This window comes from Silene latifolia, chromosome 11, assembly GCF_048544455.1.
Source record: "Silene latifolia isolate original U9 population chromosome 11, ASM4854445v1, whole genome shotgun sequence".
NCBI lineage: Eukaryota > Viridiplantae > Streptophyta > Magnoliopsida > Caryophyllales > Caryophyllaceae > Silene > Silene latifolia.
The window spans coordinates 114242412-114265590 of NC_133536.1; the positions used below are offsets into that span (position 1 = coordinate 114242412).

At 36.7% G+C, this 23179-nt stretch overlaps 1 protein-coding gene across 1 annotated transcript in view; it reads left to right on the forward strand.

The window, feature by feature from the left end:
• The first annotated feature begins 10795 nt into the window (after positions 1-10795).
• LOC141613826 (uncharacterized) overlaps positions 10796-23179 on the forward strand; it is a 44082-nt gene continuing 31698 nt past the window's right edge. The window contains exons 1-6 of the mRNA XM_074432571.1: positions 10796-11414; positions 11531-11625; positions 11718-11893; positions 12789-12854; positions 12920-13410; positions 14325-14691. Coding sequence (XP_074288672.1) covers positions 10796-11414; positions 11531-11625; positions 11718-11893; positions 12789-12854; positions 12920-13410; positions 14325-14691 — 1814 coding nt within the window. The remainder of the gene's footprint in view (positions 11415-11530; positions 11626-11717; positions 11894-12788; positions 12855-12919; positions 13411-14324; positions 14692-23179) is intronic.

Consider the following 23179-nt stretch of genomic DNA (forward strand, 5'->3'; position numbering starts at 1 on the left):
TGGATTGTTATTCATATACTTAATTGAATTAAGTACCTTGAAACGATAAATTATTTTGGTGATTAGATTTTCAGAATTCGTAATTGACCAAAATAACGCAACCACTTCAATGAAAGTTTTAAGACTAAAACGAACAAATGAAGAGTGATCTTCGTGAATTCAATTTTGCTTCTCAAAGCAAAGACTCATTGAAATAAGTGGGAGCATTCTCTTAAACTGTTAAGATGAAGACGAGGTGCAAAAAGTAAAAGGAATTGATACAAGGTAATGTTAAAGGTAAAGTTGTTGAGAATGACGATGCTAAACCTATCAATCCCGACCGATATAGTTTCCATTGTCTTAAATATTGGACACGAGAAAGGAAACTACCCCAAATTATTGAAGAATCAACAAGTTAGTTGTGGGACATCTAATGGGACCTTCTTCTTTAAATGTTTATTTGATTAAACATAAATTTTGCTAGTGCCACTTCGTCAATATTAGAAACCGGTGGTGGTTTACATCGTTGTACTTGATACATAAGATGATTAGAATATGACGACTAGCAACAATAATGTCGAGAGATAGAGTAATTGTGTACTCAATCTAGTTTTGGATTTAAAGTAGTACTTAATTGTGACTATTAAGTACATAAACTCTAAATAAGAATATAAACTTGTTAAGATACAAAAGAGGTTTTCACTTTTGTGATCCTATACACCATAATTTGATGTATGGCTAGCCCATTATCAAGGTGATTATATTCTAAACCAAACTAGAATGATATATCATGTAGATGATGTTAGATTCAAATTGGTAACCCAAGATTAAACCTTAAATTTTGGAATGATGAACGCAAAGAGTTATCGAGTACTCTTGAAACCATTAGATTGTTAATGGTATATGCGTATCTTGTATTCAAAGCAAGATATCTCGTGCCTTTTTGGTTGAAAAAGGAGATCGAGATTGTAAATCATTTATCCAAAATAGGTTGATCATTTTCTTTTACCAACGATTTAAGTTGACACTAGTATGTTCACTTAATAAGGTAAATAGAGAAATCTTTGAAGAAGTTCAAGAGTTCAAATAATCACGATTTAGTCGTGATGGGATTATCAAAGTGAAGACTTTGATATAAGCCAAAGCAAATGTGATATAGTATCACAAGTTAATCTCTCTTAGCACGCATTATGGGATAATGTATGATTGGATAAGAATTCAAACGCTATTCGATAAGGTTTGGACTTCGATCAAGTTACTTTGAGTTACTTGATCCTTTTGGGGATTTTATCATTTTTGTCTAAATTATTTTTCCACTAAAACGAATCATATGAGATATGAAATGGTAAGGGTACCATGTTTTGTAAGTTCTCACAAGAAACAAATGCTCATTTTTCCCTTGCAATTATCACGAGTACGACGGGTTTGCGGCTCGTGAAGCTGTCTTTCTAAAATACAAGTTTATTTCTAGAAGACAGAGTGGGAGAAATTATTCAAGAGCCACACAGATGTTATGTCTCAAGAACCACAAAGATGTTATGTCGCGAGAAACTGGACTTTCTTGACTACATGAGACGTTTTGTGTAAGACGTTGTTTCTTTAAAACCTAGGAGGTTAAATTCGTCACTTGTTAAAGATGATGAATTCATGCTACTTTTAAGAAAGTAAAGAGCTTATAACTTACAAAAGAAATTGTTTGATTCAAGTTGATTACTTCTAGAAGGTAATCAACAAATGACTTACATAAGAGTGTTTAAGTCACAACTCAATACTAAGGCTTAGAGCCATGAAAATCCGAAATAAAAAGGCTTGATTAGTTGCAAAGGGTTTTGCACTGATAAAGAGAGATTTCAAGGCTTGATTAGTTGCAAAGGGTTTTGCACTAATAAAGTGAGATTTCAAGGTTGATTGGTTGTAAAGGGTTTTTACACCAATTGAAATGCTTAAGTCTATTTGGATCTTCTTAGGGATTGTGTTTCATTATTATGAAATACATAGCGAGTGAATCTAAAACCCACTTCTTCAATTAGAAGTGATGTATTCAATACATGTCTTGAGTTTTGTAGATTCTTGCAATCCTAAGATAATGTGAAACTTAAGAGAGAGTCTTAAGTAGAACATCAACGAGTTGTAATCAACATTTTATTCATGTGATAAAACATTTCTCGATAAGTCAAGAAGTTGTGTTTATACATGGAGTTTAGTGGGAGTTACGGAAATTTTAATTAGTCCGATATGTGGATGACATATTGATCATTGAGAATGATTTAAGACTTTTGGAGTATTATAATACATCTTTAATATCCAGATTTATGAAGATAAATCCACATGATATTAGCGTCAGTAAGAAGTCTTATGTTGATAAGATTCATGACCAGTTCAATTAAATTGAACATATTTGATTGATTCCATTTGCTTCCGCTGCCGGATCAATTAAATAAGAAATGATGTATAACACTTCATATACTTTGAGTATGATGAATTGTTTTTCAAAATCGAATTTAAGTAATCTTTACCTAGTATATAAAGATTACCCTTAAATGCATGCAGAAGCATTAAGGAAGTAAAGCAAAGTGTTTATGATGCAATTTTGTGTAAAGGTGTTACACAAGTGACAATTGACAATTGAGATTGCGCATGGTTTCCGACAAAACCATAATCAAAACACATTAGGATGGTTAAGATACCATTGTTACTATGATAATTAAGAAGTAGATTTTCTAGAATCGTTCTAGGCAATGAAGAACAATGAGAGATATTTATAACGGAAATTGAGTACACTTGCAATCATGAGATATGCAAGAGGATGAGTCCCGCACACTGTGAAACCAGTGGGAGCTATTCTTAGGCTAAGAGGGCCTATGTCTTGATTGGATCTCGACACGTACTCAGAAAGTGTTGTGATGCAAATGTATACATTACAAAGGAAAACGAATATAAGGTTGAGTAAGGTACAAGAAGTTGATAAAACCTACTAACCAAAGCCTTCTCATAGGCTAAACATGATGAGTCATGTCATTTCAATTGAATTGAAATGAACAACTACATGCAAGATCAAATTAGATTATAGAATATGGAATAAGTAATCAGGCATTGACTATTCATATGTGATAATCGCATTTGTCGTTCGAGTTTTTCTTTAAAAACTCCTTTTATACTTTGTTACATCCAAACGGGTTGTAATGACAATTGAACCCCGTTAAAGTGAACACGGATTAACATTGTATTCGCCCATAGTCACTTGTATGAGGTGACGTCTCGAAGTGACTAGAGTGTGATGCGATTGATGGCAAGTTCAAGTGCCATACAGTCATGTGAGATGACTAGTCGATCACATAGGCAGATGTTAGGAACACCTTGTCGGGCCTAATGACCGCTTATAGAGTTCTGGCAAATTTATATAGCCTGGTCGTGGCGAGAGCTGCTATAGTATTCTAATGAGTCGATTCTTTTGACTAAAGACTATTCACCTAAGATGGCTCGATTTCGATTAACTTTGATTTGTGTTACTACGACCTTCGTAAATGGGGTCAAATGGGCATATTTTGGGTTATGATGGCTGTGGTGGTCGAAGGGAATGAGTGCGATAGGAATTGTCCATCCCCTTGTCGGGTTAAAACCATATCTCGGGGCCACTCGAGGAGTAATGAACCGGAAATGCGTGGCCACGCTCGGAAGGTATCCAGAGTGGATAAATCCGGTCAATCGGTTATTCTCGGATCGAGGAAACCACTCTCGATATGATCACTTGCAAGTACGACCTGAAAGACACCTTGCATTGAGTGGGAGATAGTAATAGGACAAGAGAATTGGTGACGCACACTTGTCGAGGACAAGTGGGAGATTGTTGGGAAATGTGTCCTCAACAATAGTGCGATCACATGATTTAAATATCATTATTAAATCTCATTTTAAGAATACAATTGGGAAGTAATTTTATTCTTGTCAATCGGTCAACATATATCGGTAATGATTGGCTGACTAGAGTTTGACATTACTGTCGTGTGACGGTGGTGATCAGTTGACCCCCTAGGTCATACCTAAAGGGCAACACTCTTAATTGATTATTTAATTAATCGTATAATGTTGCGAGTTAATTAAATTACTTGAAAAATTGACGGACGATTTTGGAAGAAAAATTTACGTATCAAATTGAAATGTGATTAAATGAGATACGGTCTGAGTGATCGAATTGTATCATTACTCGGATGAAATTATTGTTTAAAGAAACAATTGGATTTGAATGAATTATTATAAATGCGATTTATAAACGGTAAAATTTTTGGTACAAGTAATTATGAATTACTAAGTCGATTTTTGTATGTGACGTATTTTTGATGATACGTTGTTTTTTTAATATGTTAAAAAAATTACATGACAAATTTATGTGACATGTGACATGTGACATATTGACAATTGACAAAAATAATATGGAATCCATATTACTCTATGTGCCGAAAAATGGAGGAGTATTAGACTTAATATTGTGTTTATAATTAGTGGTAAACATAATGATTAAAAAGGAAGAGTAGCCATGCAACCCTATAAACCTTGTGAAGGCAAACTATTGCATGCATTGGCTCTATTTTTCTTCCCTCCTCTTCCTTGGCCGGTTTTACACAAAAAGGAAAAACAAAAGTTTTTCCTTATATTCTTCTTATACACTACATTGATTTGGTGTATGAATTATTATTCATTTTCATCTAAAATAAGAGTTTTAGTAAGAGAAAATCCTCCATAATCTCCCTTCTCCTACCCGGTTTTAGGAGTGAAAACCAAACAATTTTTGGTTCAATTTTTCTACAAAATTAATATTATACTAGATCTTGTAATATTGATTTAATTAAGAGGAGCCTTGGGTATAATACATAGGGAGAGATCTTATACTTAGATCTTTGTTCTTCCATAAGGATAAGCTCAAGAACAAGAGAGAAAGGTGATCTCTTTTGTGCCCTATAAACCGAAATACTACAATGTAAGGACATTATTTCTCTTCTCTTTTATTATGTTTGCATGCATAAAATCCGTAATTAATTTTATGACAAATTATTTAGACATATAAGAGTATGTTAATATGTATATGAATCTACATTTCCTTCACTTATGACCGCTTATAGAGTTCTGGCAAATTTATATAGCCTGGTCGTGGCGAGAGCTACTATAGTATTCAAATGAGTCGATTCTTTTGACTAAAGACTATTCTCCTAAGATGGCACAGTTTCAGATTAACTTTGATTTGTGTTACTACGACCTTCGTAAATGGGGTCAAATGGGCATATTTTGGGTTATGATGGCTGTGGCTAGTCGAAGGGAATGAGTGCGATAGGAATTGTCCACCCCTAGTCAGGGTTATAAAATATCTCAGGGCCACTCGAGGAGTAATGAACTGGAAATGCGTGGCCACGCTCGGATGGTATCCAGAGTGGATAAATCCGGTCAATCAGTTATTCTCCAGATCGAGGAAACCACTCTCGATATGATCACTTGCAAGTACGACCTGGAAGACACCTTGCATTGAGTGGGAGATAGTAATAGGACAAGAGAATTGGTGACGCACACTTGTCGAGGACAAGTGGGAGATTGTTGGAATATGTGTCCTCCGACAATAATGCGATCACGACTGTTGATCATGATGATCACATGTTTAAGTCTCATTAAAATGAATACAATTGGGAAGTAATATTGTTACTGTCAACTGGTCAACATATATCGGTAATGATTGGCTGACTAGAGTTTGACATTACTGTCGTGTGACGGTGGTGATCAGTTGACCCCCTAGGTCATACCTAAAGGGCAATACTCTTAATTGATTATTTAATTAATCGTATAATGTTGCGAGTTAATTGAATTACTTGAAAATTGACGGACGATTTTGGAAGTAAAATTTACGTATCATATTGAAATGTGATTAAATAAGATGCGGTCTGAGTAATTGAATTGTATCATTACTCGGATAAAATAATTGTTTAATGTAACAATTAAATTGAATGAATTGTTATAAATACAATCAGTTGTAATTTATAAATGGTAAAATATTTTGGCACGAGTAATTATGATATTACTAAGTCGATTTTTGTATATGACGTATTTTTGATAATACGTTGATTTTTAATATGTTAAAAAATACATAACAAATTTATGTCACATATGACATGTGACATATTGACAATTGACAAAAATAATATGGAATCCATATTATAGAGTGGGCCGATAATTAGAAGGATTTAAGCTAATTATAAGTTGTTTGTAATTAGTGGAAAACACAATGATTAAAAGCAAACCTAGCCATGCAAGCCTATTGTTCCTTGTGAAGAACAACCTTACCATGCATTGGCTCACCTTATGTCCTCCTCTTACACGGTTTTGGGGAAGCAAAAATGATCATTGTTTCTCTATAATTTTACCTAATAATATACTAAGTGTAGTGCATTATCATTTATGTTAATTCACTCATCCAAAATATAAGTTCTAGTGAGAAGAAAAATCCTCTCTTTTTCTCTCTTAAAAACCGAAATATTCAAGTGTTAATAAATATTTTGGTTCAATTTTCTACCTTGATTAATATTATACTAGTATTGTAATATTAATTAAAATTAAGAGGAGCCTTGGGTATAAAGCTTGGGGAGAGATCTTATACTTAGATCTTGTTCATCCATAAGGGAATAGCTCAAGAACAAGAGAGATAGGTGATCTCTCTTGTGCCCAATATAACCGAAATATTGTATGTAAGGACATGATTTCTCCTCTATTTATATTATTGTTTGCATGCATAAGATCCGTTTTAATTTTATGACAAATTTATTTAGACATATATGAGTATGTTAGTATGTATATGAATCTACACTTCCTTCAATCGGTATCAAGAGCGACGGTTGTTTGCATGCAAATTGGTTAAAAGTTTTTCCGAGTTATATGAATAACAAATAAAACTTGTAAAATTTGTGTTATTATGATATATCACGAAATTATTACATGCATGCTAATATTTCTAGTCCTAAAATGTTTTAGGATATTTTGGTTAATTTTTCGGATTTTTATTGTTCATATTTTATAATAATGACATTTAAATATGATTTTATGAGTAAAAATGTCATTTTTGGTCTAAAATTAGCTATACTTCGAATTTTCACTTTGTTTTTGGATATGTTGTCACATATATTATTTTGAGATAACCTGTAAATTTTCATAATTTTTGGACTTGTTATGCTCGAAAAATGAATTTTTCATTATTAAATTCGGATTTAAGAGAAAAATAGGTTAATATGAGTTAAATTTCGAATCTGGTCATAGAAAATTAATATGTTGTCACATGCAATTTTACAAGATGTGTGTAAAATAATTGGCTATAAAGAAGTTTTTACGGGTCACATGGACTAATGAACAATGACAAATGGTTTACACAACGAGTCACAAAGACAAATGGTTAACATAACGAGTTACAAGGACTTATGAACAAGGACAAGTGGTTCACACAACGAGTCACAAGGACTAATGAACAAGGGAAAATGCTTTACACAACGAGTCATAAGGATTAATGAACAAGGACAAATGGTTCACACAACGAGTCGCAAGGACTAATGAACAAGGAAAAATGGTTCACACAAGAAGTCACAATAACAAGGACAAATGGTTTACACAACAAGTCACAAGGACTAATAAACATGGACAAATGGTTTAAACAACGAGTCACAAGGACTAAAAAACGAGGACAAATGGTTCACACAATGAGTCACACGGACTAATGAACAATGACAAATGGTTTACACAACGAGTCACAAGGACAAATGGTTAACATAACTAGTTACAACGACTATTGAACAACGACAAATGGTTCACAAAACGAGTCACAAGAACTAATGAACAAGGTAAAATGGTTCACAGAACGAGTCACAAGAACTAATGAACAAGGAAAAATGGTTCACACAAAAAGTCACAATAACAAGGACAAATGGTTCACACAACGAGTCACAAAGACTAATGAACAAGGACAAATAGTTTACACAACGACTCACAAGGACTAATGAACAAGGACAAATGGTTCACACAACGAGTCACAAGGACTAATGAACAAGGAAAAATGGTTCACAAAACAAGTCATAACAACAAGGACAAATGGTTTATATAACGAGTCACATGGATTAATGAACAAGGACAAATGGTTTACACAACGAGTCACAAAGACAAATGGTTAACATAAGGAGTTACAAGGACTAATAAACAAGGACAAATAGTTCACACAACGAGTCACAAGGACTAATGAACAAGGACTAATAATTTACACAACAGTCACAAGGACTAATGAACAAGGACAAATGGTTCACACAACGAGTCACAAAGACTAATGAAGAAGGACAAATAGTTTACACAACGAGTCACAAGGACTAATGAACAAGGACAAATGGTTCAAACAATGAGTCATAAGGACTAATGAACAAGGACAAATGGTTCACACAACGAGTCACATGGACTAATGAACAAGGACAAATGGTTTACACAATAAGTCACAAAGACAAATGGTTAACATAACGAGTTACAAGGACTAATGAACAAGGACAAGTGGTTCACACAACGAGTCACAAGGACAAATGAACAAGGACAAATAGTTTCACAACAAGTCACAAGGATTAATTAACAAAGACAAATGGTTCACACAACGAGTCACAAGGATAAATGGTTAACATAACAAGTTACAACGACTATTGAACAAGGACAAATGGTTCACAAAACGAGTCACAAGGACTAATGAACAAGGACAAATAGTTTACATAACAGTCACAAGCACTAATGAACAAGGACAAATGGTTCACACAACGAGTCTCATGGACTAATGAACAAGGACAAATGGTTTACACAACGAGTCACAAAGACAAATGGTTAACATAACGAGTTACAAGGACTTATGGACAAGGACAAGTGGTTCACACAACGAGTCACAAGGACTAATAAACAAGTACAAATGGTTTACACAACGAGTCACAAGGATTAATGAACAAGGACAAATGGTTCACACAACAAGTCGCAAGGACTAATGAACAAGGAAAAATGGTTCACACAATAAGTCACAATAACAAGGACAAATGGTTTACACAACAAGTCACAAGGACTAATAAACATGGACAAATGGTTCACACAACGAGTCACAAGGACTAATGAACAAGGAAAAATGGTTCACAAAACAAGTCATAATAACAAGGACAAATGGTTTATATAACGAGTCACATGGATTAATGAACAAGGACAAATGGTTTACACAACGAGTCACAAAGACAAATGGTTAACATAAAGAGTTACAAGGACTAATAAACAAGGACAAATAGTTCACACAACGAGTCACAAGGACTAATGAACAAGGACTAATAGTTTACACAGCAGTCACAAGGACTAATGAACAAGGACAAATGGTTCACACAACGAGTCACAAGGACTAATGAAGAAGGACAAATAGTTTACACAACGAGTCACAAGGACTAATGAACAAGGACAAATGGTTCAAACAATGAGTCATAAGGACTAATGAACAAGGACAAATGGTTCACACAACGAGTCACATGGACTAATGAACAAGGACAAATGGTTTACACAATGAGTCACAAAGACAAATGGTTAACATAACGAGTTACAAGGACTAATGAACAAGGACAAGTGGTTCACACAACGAGTCACAAGGACTAATGAACAAGGACAAATAGTTTACACAACAGTCACAAGGACTAATGAACAAGGACAAATGGTTCACACAACGAGTCACAAGAACTAATGAACAAGGAAAAATGGTTCACACAATAAGTCACAATAACAAGGAAAAATGGTTCACACAACGAGTCACAAGGACTAATGATCAAGGACAAATAGTTTATGATGCAGGAGCATTGATGGAAACTGAAAATGAAGTGCTACTTAGTCGAAATGCAACTCATTTGGTCGAAGGCTTCAAGATTGGGTCAAGTTATTTGACGATGCTCACTTGGGTGGATAAAGGCCCAGAAGTGCACGGTTAATCCAACCGTGTAGGTGTACTAGCTGGTCCAAATTATTAGTATTATTTAGCTAATTAATCTATTACAAATAAAATTAGGAAAGCCTAATATTTCCTAATCCTAGCTGAAGTCTTAGTTGTTCTTTTTGATTATTTTTTTTCCTAATTAGTTAAGGAAACTAGTTTGCTTGTTGTCCAAGTATGATTAGGTTTTAGGTTACTATAAATTAAAGCCTTGTAACCTAATAATATTCAGACATAGAAATACAATAAAACTTCCAGTTTTATGCTTTATTCGTCATTCTTGGGAGATACACGAACCAGGCCTTGCGAGGTTACCCTGAGTGCTTCGAGTGATTACCTTGCGAGGTATTGAGCGAGATTCACTTATCTATCTTGTTCTTTTGTCAATTCACGTTTTTACCTTCTTTTTGCCTATTTAGTTCGCTGTTTTTACGTCAATTCCACAAATCAGAGATCATAACAATTCCATTGCGCATAATTTCTAACCTATAGAATTCGCCTAAAACCTACTAATTCTATATCAAAGTGTTACGAGTGAGGTTTTTGATTTATTGCTTAATAAATCAGTCTTGGGAGAAGATGGTGAATGGAGAAGGAGATAAACCATGGAAGGAAGATATGGATGCAATTAGGGCAAGAGATTGGCGATTTCTTACGTAGTAAAGAGCATAGCTACTGATTTGAGGAAAAAGAAGAAGAAATTGAACGGGTGAGTCGGACACCCAATCAATCAAGATGACGGACAGCCAAAATCAACCAAAAAAAGGAATGATGATGATAGAGGCCTGAAACTCGACATTCCCGAATTTAACGGAGATGGAGATCTTTGAAAAATTCTTGGATTGGATTCGTCAGGCAGAGAGGATCTTTGAGTACAAAAATTATGATGAAAACAAGCAATTCAAGGTGGCTACCTTAAAATTGACCAAATACGCATCTTTGTGGTACGAAAACATGAAGAGGCAGCGTAAGAAGGATAGGAAGCCAAAAATTGAAACATGGGAGAAACTCAAGAAGCACCTCACAAAGAGATTCCTTCCTAGAGACTATGAGCAGGACAATTATCTGAAACTAACATCTCTGTCACAAGAGAGTTCAAGTGTCTCTGATTACATAAATGAGTTTGAAAAGATGAGTATCGTATGTGATCTAGAGGAAAAGCAAGAGTTGAGGACTGCACGATTTATTCGTGGTCTTAACACTAATTTGGCGCAAAGGGTGGAAATTCAACATTATGATAACTTTGATGATGCTTGCAGATTGGCTCTTAAATTTGAGAAGCAGGATAAGAGCAAGAAGTCCTATACTCGTGACTATGCAAAGAATTCGAGCACATACTCGAAATCGCGACTACCACATCTAGTAGCAAGGAACCACGACATGAGGATCCTAAAGATAAAGGAAAAGGCACGGTGGTGGAAGCTAAGGAGACACGGTTGAGGCGTTGCTTCAAGTGCCAGGGATATGGGCACATTGCCAATGAATGTCCGCAAAAGAAAGCTCTGACAATTCAAGAATTGATTAACTTAATTCCAAATTTCGTTGTCCCAGCATTCGAATCGGGGCCTATTGATGTCGAAGATGAGAGTGGTGGGGAAGAAGTACATGAGGTGGAGCCTTACAGTGACGAGGAGAAAGGAGCATTGGTGCTTAGAAACCTCCACACCGAGGCTGCTCAAATCGAGCACGAGCAAAGGGAGCAATTGTTTCATTCCTGTTGTAAGGTAAAAAATGCCAGATTTGCACTCTTATTATTGATAGTGGCTCTTGTACCAATGTTATAGCTAAGGATGTCGTTGCTAAACTGAAATTGCCTACTAAGAACCATCCTAAACCATATAAACTACATTGGCTTGATGGGAATAATGGGGTTATGGTAAAGAAACAGGCTTTAATTTCTTTGCAATTGGGACCGTATAAAGATGAGATATTATGTGACGTAATCCCGATGAATGCCTCGCCATATTTTTTGTCGGGTGACCGTGGCAATATGATAGGAAGGTGGAACATGACGGACGAAGTAATGTTTATGTTGTTTCTAAAGGGAAAGCTAAGTATCATTTGAAACCATTGTCACCAACCAAATATAACAAACCTATTGCAAAAGACAGTTTGTTTTTAGATGCAAACGAGGCCGAGGAGGTTGTGGCGCGAGGGGAACCAAAGATACCTATTGGTTGTTCGAGAGGTGACAAAAATGGAGAGTAATGATGCGAGGATTCGGGAGTTATTAGTTGAGTTGATGATGTGTTTCCGACGAGTTACCCGATGGGTTACCACCGAAGAGAGGGATTGAGCACCAAATTGACTTACTTCCAGGGGCTGCGTTACCCAATAAACCAGCCTATCGATGTAATCCTGAAGAGGCTAAGGAATTACAGAGACAAGTGCAAGAACTGATAGACAGAGGATATGTGAAAGAAAGCTTGAGTCCGTGTCTTTGTACCAGCTCTTTTGGTACCAAAAAAGAGGGAACTTGGCGAATGTGCATAGATAGCAGAGCCGTGAATAACATCACTATTAAATACCGTTTTCCTATGCCAAGACTTGATGATATGCTAGATGAGCTATCCGGTTCATGTGTGTTTTCTAAACTGGATTTGAGGAGTGGCTACCACCAAATGCGGATTCGTGAAGGGGATGAGTGGAAGACCGCTTTCAAAACGAAACAGGGGTTGTATGAGTGGCTTGTCATGCCGTTTGGATTGTGTAATGCACCTAGTTCGTTTATGAGACTCATGAATGAAGTGTTAAGGCCGTTCCTTAACAAGTTTGTTGTTGTCTATCTTGATGACATTCTCATCTATAGCAAGAGTGAAGAAGAGCACAAGTTCCATCTTAGAGCTGTATTTGAAGTCATGAGAACGCAGAAGCTGTATGGTAAGCTCGAAAAGTGCACTTTTATGGTGTCAAGTGTTGTTTTTCTTGGTTACATTGTAGGAAAAGAAGGAGTAAGCATGGACCCATCCAAGGTCGAAGCTATTCAAGCCTGGCTCCAATTACTGAGCTAACCAAGAAAGGGGAGTTTGTTTGGACTCCGAGTGCTCAAAAGGCATTTGAAGAAGTGAAGACAAAGTTGTGTTCTGGACCTGTTTTAGCGCTGCCCAACTTTGAGAAATTATTTGAAGTCGAGTGTGATGCGAGTGGCGTTGGGATTGGTGACGTGTTGATCCAAGAGAAACGACCCATTGCTTATTTCAGTGAGAAACTTGGAGGTGCAAGGCTGAACTATTCAACCTATGACAAAGAGTTTTATGCTATTGTACGAGCATTGGAGCATTGGAGTCATTATTTGCGTCCGAAACCATTCGTGCTACATTCTGATCACGAAGCTCTTAAACATATTCATGGACAGCAAAAATTGAACATAAGGCACGCGAAGTGGGTCGAGTTTTTACAATCATTCACGTTTTCATCCAAGTACAAAACAGGTAATTCTAATATTGTAGCTGATGCGTTATCCGAAGACACTTTGTTTGTTGGTTGAATTAGATGCAAGATTGTTGGGTTTTGAGCATATTAAAGAATTATACAAGGCTGATCCGGCGTTTGCTAAAGAGGTGATTGAACCTCTTTGGACTTTATACAATGCAAGACGGATTTTTGTTTAAGGGAAATCGCCTTTGCATTCCACAAGGGTCCATTCAGGAGTTGATTATTTGAGAAGCTCACGGAGGAGCTTTGGCTGGTCATTTCGGTTCGAATAAGACTTATGACATTGTAAGTGAACATTTCTATTGGCCCAAGATGAGTAAGGATGTCCAAGAAATTGTGGGCAAGTGCGTTGTGTGTCAGAAAGCAAAGAGCTCGTTTGTCAAAGGGTCAGACACGCCTTTTACGTGCCAAAACATGACCTTGGAGCGAAGTGAGCATGGATTTCATACTTGGTTTGCCACGAACACAAAGGGGTAAATACTCGATCATGGTTGTTGTTGATCGGTTTTCAAAGATGGCTCATTTTATTCCTTGTCACAAGACGGATGATGCTACGAATGTTCTTTGATTTGTACTATAAGGAGGTAGTTCGTTTACACGGTATTCCCCTTACTATTGTCTCAGACCGTGATGTGAAGTTCCTTAGTTATTTTTGGAAGACTTTATGGCGTTTGATGGGTACAAAGTTGTTGTTCAAGATTCGCACCATCCTCAAACAGATGGGCAGACGGAGGTCACTAATCGTACTTTGGGGAGTTTATTGCGTGGCCTAGTGAGCAAGACTACGAAGGATTGGGATACTAAACTTGCACATGCTGAATTTGCGTATAACCGGACTCCATCGGTGACTACGGGCGTGCTCCATTCGAAATTGTGTATGACATTAATCCATTTTTGCCTATTGATCTAGTTCCAATTCCGAAGAAAGACCTTATGAGCTTTGAAGCAAAGGAGAGGCATGCTACATTTCTAAGGACTTGTGAGCAAGTGAGAGGCCAAATTGAGAAATCGAATGCTAAATACAAAGAGAAGGCCAATAAGCATCGAAAACAGCCCGTGTTCAAAGTAGGGGATCTCGTGTGGCTTCATTTAAGGAAGGAGCGTTTTCCAGCTAAGCGAAAGAACAAGTTGATGCCGCGAGCAGATGGCCCATTCAAGGTCATAGAATGCTACGGTTCGAATGCTTACAAGTTGGAATTACCAAGTGAGTACGGTGGTGTGAGTGCAACGTTTAATGTTGGTGACCTGTCCCCATATCTCGACGACGACAATTTGAGGTCAAATTCTCAAAAAGAGGGAGAGAATGATGCAGGAGCATTGATGGAAACTGAAAATGAAGTGCTACTTAATCGAAATGCAACTCATTTGGTCGAAGGCTTCAAGATTGGGTCAAGTTATTTGACGATGCTCACTTGGGTGGATAAAGGCCCAGAAGTGCACGGTTAATCCAACCGTGTAGGTGTACTAGCTGGTCCAAATTATTAGTATTATTTAGCTAATTAATCTATTACAAATAAAATTAGGAAAGCCTAATATTTCCTAATCTAGTCAAGTCTTAGTTGTTCTTTTTGATTATTTGTTTCCTAATTAGTTAAGGAAACTAGTTTGCTTGTTGTCCAAGTATGATTAGGTTTTAGGTTACTATAAATTAAAGCCTTGTAACCTAATAATATTGATTATGAAATACAATAAAACTTCCATTTTATGCTTTATTAAATCATTCTTGCGAGATACACGAACCAGGCCTTGCGAGGTTACCCTGAGTGCTTCGAGTGATTACCTTGCGAGGTATTGAGCGAGATTCACTTATCTATCTTGTTCTTTTGTCAATTCACGTTTTTACCTTCGGTTTGCCTATTTAGTTCGCTGTTTTTACGTCAATTCCACAGTCAGATCATAACAATTCCGCTGCATAATTTCTAACCTATAGAATTTGCCTAAAACCTACTAATTCTATATCAGTTTACACAACGAGTCACAAGGACTAATGAACAAGGACAAATGGTTCGCACGAGTCACAAGGACTAATGAACAAGGAAAAATGATTCACTCACAAATGGTTCACACAACGAGTCATATGGACTAATAAACAAGGACAAATGGTTCAAACAATGAGTCATAAGGACTAATGAACAAGGACAAATAGTTCACACAACGAGTCACAAGGACTAAAGAACAAGGACAAATGATTTACACAATGAGTCTTTGTTACAAATGGTTTAAGTAACGAGTCACAGGGACTAATGAACAAGGACAAATGGTTCACACAACGAGTCACATGGACTAATGAACAAGGACAAATGGTTTACACAACGAGTCACAAAGACAAATGGTTAACATAACGAGTTACAAGGACTTATGAACAAGGACAAGTGGTTCACACAACGAGTCACAAGGACTAATGAACAAGGACAAATGGTTTACACAACGAGTCACAAGGATTAATGAACAAGGACAAATGGTTCCCACAACGAGTCGCAAGGACTAATGAACAAGGAAAACTGGTTCACACAACAAGTCACAATAACAAGGACAAATGGTTTACACGACATTCACAAGGACTAATAAACATGGACAAATGGTTTAAACAACGAGTCACAAGGACTAAAAAACGAGGACAAATGGTTCACACAATGAATCACATGGACTAATGAACAAGGACAAATGGTTTACACAACGAGTCACAAGGACAAATGGTTAACATAACGAGTTACAACGACTATTGAACAACGACAAATGGTTCACAAAACGAGTCACAAGGACTAATGAACAAGGACAAATGTTCACACAACGAGTCACAAGAACTAATGAACAAGGAAAAATGGTTCACACAACAAGTCACAATAACAAGGACAAAAGGTTCACACAACGAGTCACAAAGACTAATGAACAAGGACAAATAGTTTACACAACGAGTCACAAGGACTAATGAACAAGGACAAATGGTTCAAACAATGAGTCATAAGGACTAATGAACAAGGACAAATGGTTCACACAACGAGTCACATGGACTAATGAACAAGGACAAATGGTTTACACAATGAGTCACAAAGACAAATGGTTAACATAACGAGTTACAAGGACTAATGAACAAGGACAAGTGGTTCACACAACGAGTCACAAGGACTAATGAACAAGGACAAATAGTTTCACAACAAGTCACAAGGATTAATTAACAAAGACAAATGATTCACACAACGAGTCACAAGGACAAATGGTTAACATAACGAGTTACAACGACTATTGAACAAGGACAAATGGTTCACAAAACGAGTCACAAGGACTAATGAACAAGGAAGGACAAATAGTTTACACAACAGTCACAAGGACTAATGAACAATGACAAATGGTTCACACAACGAGTCACATGGACTAATGAACAAGAACAAATGGTTTACACAACCAGTCACAAAGACAAATGGTTAACATAACGAGTTACAAGGACTTATGAACAAGGACAAGTGGTTCACACAACGAGTCACAAGGACTAATGAACAAGGATAAATGGTTTACACAACGAGTCACAAGGATTAATGAACAAGGACAATTGGTTCACACAACGAGTCGCAAGGACTAATGAACAAGGAAAAATGGTTCACACAAGAAGTCACAATAACAAGGACAAATGGTTTACACAACAAGTCACAAGGACTAATAAACATGGACAAATGGTTTAAACAACGAGTCACAAGGACTAAAAAACGAGGACAAATGGTTCACACAATGAGTCACATGGACTAATGAACAATGACAATGGTTTACGCAACGAGTCACAAGGACAAATGGTTAACATAACGAGTTACAACGACTATTGAACAACGACAAATGGTTCACAAAACGAGTCACAAGGACTAATGAACAAGGACAAATGGTTCACACAACGAGTCACAAGAACTAATGAACAAGGAAAAATGGTTCACACAACAAGTCACAATAACAAGGACAAATGGTTCACACAACGAGTCACAAAGACTAATGAACAAGGACAAATAGTTTACACAACGAGTCACAAGGACTAATGAACAAGGACAAATGGTTCACACAACGAGTCACAAGGACAAATAGTTAATATAACGAGTTACAAAGACTATTGAACAAGGACAAATGGTTCACAAAACGAGTCACAAGGACTAATGAACAAGGACAAATAGTTTACACAACAGTCACAAAGACTAATGAACAAGGACAAATGGTTCACACAACGAGTCACATGGACTAATGAACAAGGACAAATGGTTTACACAACGAGTCACAAAGACAAATGGTTAACATAACGAGTTACAAGGACTTATGAACAAGGACAAGTGGTTCACACAACGAGTCACAAGGACTAATGAACAACGACAAATGGTTCACAAAACGAGTCACAAGGACTAATGAACAAGGACAAATGGTTCACACAATGAGTCACAAGAACTAATGAACAAGGAAAAATGGTTCACACAACAAGTCACAATAACAAGGGCAAATGGTTCACACAACGAGTCACAAAGACTAATGAACAAGGACAAATAGTTTACGCAACGAGTCACAAGGACTAATGAACAAGGACAAATGGCTCACACAACGACTCACAAGGACTAATGAACAAGGAAAAATGGTTCACAAAACAAGTCATAATAACAAGGACAAATGGTTTATATAACGAGTCACATGGATTAATGAACAAGGACAAATGGTTTACACAACAAGTCACAAAGACAAATGGTTAACATAAGGAGTTACAAGGACTAATAAACAAGGACAAATAGTTCACACAACGAGTCACAAGGACTAATAGTTTACACATCAGTCACAAGGACTAATGAACAAGGACAAGTGGTTCACACAACGAGTCACAAGGACTAATGAACAAGGACAAATAGTTTACACAACAAGTCACAAGGATTAATGAACAAGGACACATGGTTCACACAACGAGTCACAAGGACAAATGGTTAACATAACGAGTTACAACGACTATTGAACAAGGACAAATGGTTCACAAAACGAGTCACAAGGACTAATGAACAAGGACAAATAGTTTACACAACAGTCACAAGCACTAATGAACAAGGACAAATGGTTCACACAACGAGTCTCATGGACTAATGAACAAGGAAAAATGGTTTACACAACGAGTCACAAAGACAAATGGTTAACATAACGAGTTACAAGGACTTATGGACAAGGACAAGTGGTTCACACAACGAGTCACAAGGACTAATGAACAAGGACAAATGGTTTACACAACGAGTCACAAGGATTAATGAACAAGGACAAATGGTTCACACAACGAGTCGCAAGGACTAATGAACAAGGAAAAATGGTTCACACAATAAGTCACACTAACAAGGACAAATGGTTTACACAACAAGTCACAAGGACTAATAAACATGGACAAATGGTTCACACAACGAGTCACAAGAACTAATGAACAAGGAAAAATGGTTCACAAAACAAGTCATAATAACAAGGACAAATGGTTTATATAACGAGTCACATGGATTAATGAACAAGGACAAATGGTTTACACAACGAGTCACCAAGACAAATGGTTAACATAAAGAGTTACAAGGACTAATAAACAAAAACAAATAGTTCACACAACGAGTCACAAGGACTAATGAACAAGAACTAATAGTTTACACAGCAGTCACAAGGACTAATGAACAAGGACAAATGGTTCACACAACGAGTCACAAGGACTAATGAAAAAGGACAAATAGTTTACACAACGAGTCACAAGGACTAATGAACAAGGACAAATGGTTCCCACAACGAGTCGCAAGGACTAATGAACAAGGAAAACAAGTTCACACAACAAGTCACAATAACAAGGACAAATGGTTTACACGACATTCACAAGGACTAATAAACATGGACAAATGGTTTAAACAACGAGTCACAAGGACTAAAAAACGAGGACAAATGGTTCACACAATGAATCACATGGACTAATGAACAAGGACAAATGGTTTACACAACGAGTCACAAGGACAAATGGTTAACATAACGAGTTACAACGACTATTGAACAACGACAAATGGTTCACAAAACGAGTCACAAGGACTAATTAACAAGGACAAATGTTCACACAACGAGTCACAAGAACTAATGAACAAGGAAAAATGGTTCACACAACAAGTCACAATAACAAGGACAAAAGGTTCACACAACGAGTCACAAAGACTAATGAACAAGGACAAATAGTTTACACAACGAGTCACAAGGACTAATGAACAAGGACAAATGGTTCAAACAATGAGTCATAAGGACTAATGAACAAGGACAAATGGTTCACACAACGAGTCACATGGACTAATGAACAAGGACAAATGGTTTACACAATGAGTCACAAAGACAAATGGTTAACATAACGAGTTACAAGGACTAATGAACATGGACAAGTGGTTCACACAACGAGTCACAAGGACTAATGAACAAGGACAAATAGTTTCACAACAAGTCACAAGGATTAATTAACAAAGACAAATGATTCACACAACGAGTCACAAGGACAAATGGTTAACATAACGAGTTACAACGACTATTGAACAAGGACAAATGGTTCACAAAACGAGTCACAAGGACAAATGAACAAGGAAGGACAAATAGTTTACACAACAGTCACAAGGACTAATGAACAATGCCAAATGGTTCACACAACGAGTCACATGGACTAATGAACAAGGACAAATGGTTTACACAACGAGTCACAAAGACAAATGGTTAACATAACGAGTTACAAGGACTTATGAACAAGGACAAGTGGTTCACACAACGAGTCACAAGGACTAATGAACAAGGACTAATGGTTTACACAACGAGTCACAAGGATTAATGAACAAGGACAATTGGTTCACACAACGAGTCGCAAGGACTATTGAACAAGGAAAAATGGTTCACACAAGAAGTCACAATAACAAGGACAAATGGTTTACACAACAAGTCACAAGGACTAATAAACATGGACAAATGGTTTAAACAACGAGTCACAAGGACTAAAAAACGAGGACAAATGGTTCACACAATGAGTCACATGGACTAATGAACAATGACAAATGGTTTACACAACGAGTCACAAGGACAAATGGTTAACATAACGAGTTACAACGACTATTGAACAACGACAAATGGTTCACAAAACGAGTCACAAGGACTAATGAACAAGGACAAATGGTTCACACAACGAGTCACAAAGACTAATGAACAAGGACAAATAGTTATACAACGAGTCACAAGGACTAATGAACAAGGACAAATGGTTCACACAACGAGTCACAAGGACAAATAGTTAACATAACGAGTTACAATGACTATTGAACAAGGACAAATGGTTCACAAAACGAGTCACAAGGACTAATGAACAAGGATAAATAGTTTACACAACAGTCACAAAGACTAATGAACAAGGACAAATGGTTCACACAACGAGTGACATGGACTAATGAACAAGGACAAATGGTTTACACAATGAGTCACAAAGACAAATGGTTAACATAACGAGTTACAAGGACTTATGAACAAGGACAAGTGGTTCACACAACGAGTCACAAGGACTAATGAACAACGACAAATGGTTCACAAAACGAGTCACAAGGACTAATGAACAAGGACAAATGGTTCACACAACGAGTCACAAGAACTAATGAACAAGGAAAAATGGTTCACACAACAAGTCACAATAACAAGGGCAAATGGTTCACACAACGAGTCACAAAGACTAATGAACAAGGACAAATAGTTTACGCAACGAGTCACAAGGACTAATGAACAAGGACAAATGGTTCACACAACGACTCACAAGGACTAATGAACAAGGAAAAATGGTTCACAAAACAAGTCATAATAACAAGGACAAATGGTTTATATAACGAGTCACATGGATTAATGAACAAGGACAAATTGTTTACACAACAAGTCACAAAGACAAATGGTTAACATAAGGAGTTACAAGGACTAATAAACAAGGACAAATAGTTCACACAACGAGCCACAAGGACTAATAGTTTACACATCAGTCACAAGGACTAATGAACAAGGACAAGTGGTTCACACAACGAGTCACAAGGACTAATGAACAAGGACAAATAGTTTACACAACAAGTCACAAGGATTAATGAACAAGGACACATGGTTCACACAACGAGCCACAAGGACAAATGGTTAACATAACGAGTTACAACGACTATTGAAAAAGGACAAATGGTTCACAAAACGAGTCACAAGGACTAATGAACAAGGACAAATAGTTTACACAACAGTCACAAGCACTAATGAACAAGGACAAATGGTTCACACAACGAGTCTCATGGACTAATGAACAAGGACAAATGGTTTACACAACGAGTCACAAAGACAAATGGTTAACATAACGAGTTACAAGGACTTATGGACAAGGACAAGTGGTTCACACAACGAGTCACAAGGACTAATGAACAAGGACAAATGGTTTACACAACGAGTCACAAGGATTAATGAACAAGGACAAATGGTTCACACAACGAGTCGCAAGGACTAATGAACAAGGAAAAATGGTTCACACAATAAGTCACAATAACAAGGACAAATGGTTTACACAACAAGTCACAAGGACTAATAAACATGGACAAATGGTTCACACAACGAGTCACAAGGACTAATGAACAAGGAAAAATGGTTCACAAAACAAGTCATAATAACAAGGACAAATGGTTTATATAACGAGTCACATGGATTAATGAACAAGGACAAATGGTTTACACAACGAGTCACAAAGACAAATGGTTAACATAAAGAGTTACAAGGACTAATAAACAAAAACAAATAGTTCACACAACGAGTCACAAGGACTAATGAACAAGGACTAATATTTTACACAGCAGTCACAAGGACTAATGAACAAGGACAAATGGATCACACAACGAGTCACAAGGACTAATGAAAAAGGACAAATAGTTTACACAACGAGTCACAAGGACTAATGAACAAGGACAAATGGTTCAAACAATGAGTCATAAGGACTAATGAACAAGAACAAATGGTTCACACAACGAGTCACATGGACTAATGAACAAGGACAAATGGTTTACACAATGAGTCACAAAGACAAATGGTTAACATAACGAGTTACAAGGACTAATGAACAAGGACAAGTGGTTCACACAACGAGTCACAAGGACTAATGAACAAGGACAAATAGTTTCACAACAAGTCACAAGGATTAATTAACAAAGACAAATGGTTCACACAACGAGTCACAAGGACAAATGGTTAACATAACGAGTTACAACGACTATTGAACAAGGACAAATGGTTCACAAAACGAGTCACAAGGACTAATGAACAAGGACAAATAGTTTACACAACAGTCACAAGGACTAATGAACAAGGACAAATGGTTCACACAACGAGTCACATGGACTAATGAACAAGGACAAATGGTTTACACAACGAGTCACAAAGACAAATGGTTAACATAACGAGTTACAAGGACTAATGAACAAGGACAAGTGGTTCACACAACGAGTCACAAGGACTAATGAACAAGGACAAATAGTTTCACAACAAGTCACAAGGATAAATTAACAAAGATAAATGATTCACACAACGAGTCACAAGGACAAATGGTTAACATAACGAGTTACAACGACTATTGAACAAGGACAAATGGTTCACAAAACGAGTCACAAGGACTAATGAACAAGGACAAATAGTTTACACAACAATCACAAGGACTAATGAACAATGACAAATGGTTCACACAACGAGTCACATGGACTAATGAACAAGGACAAATGGTTT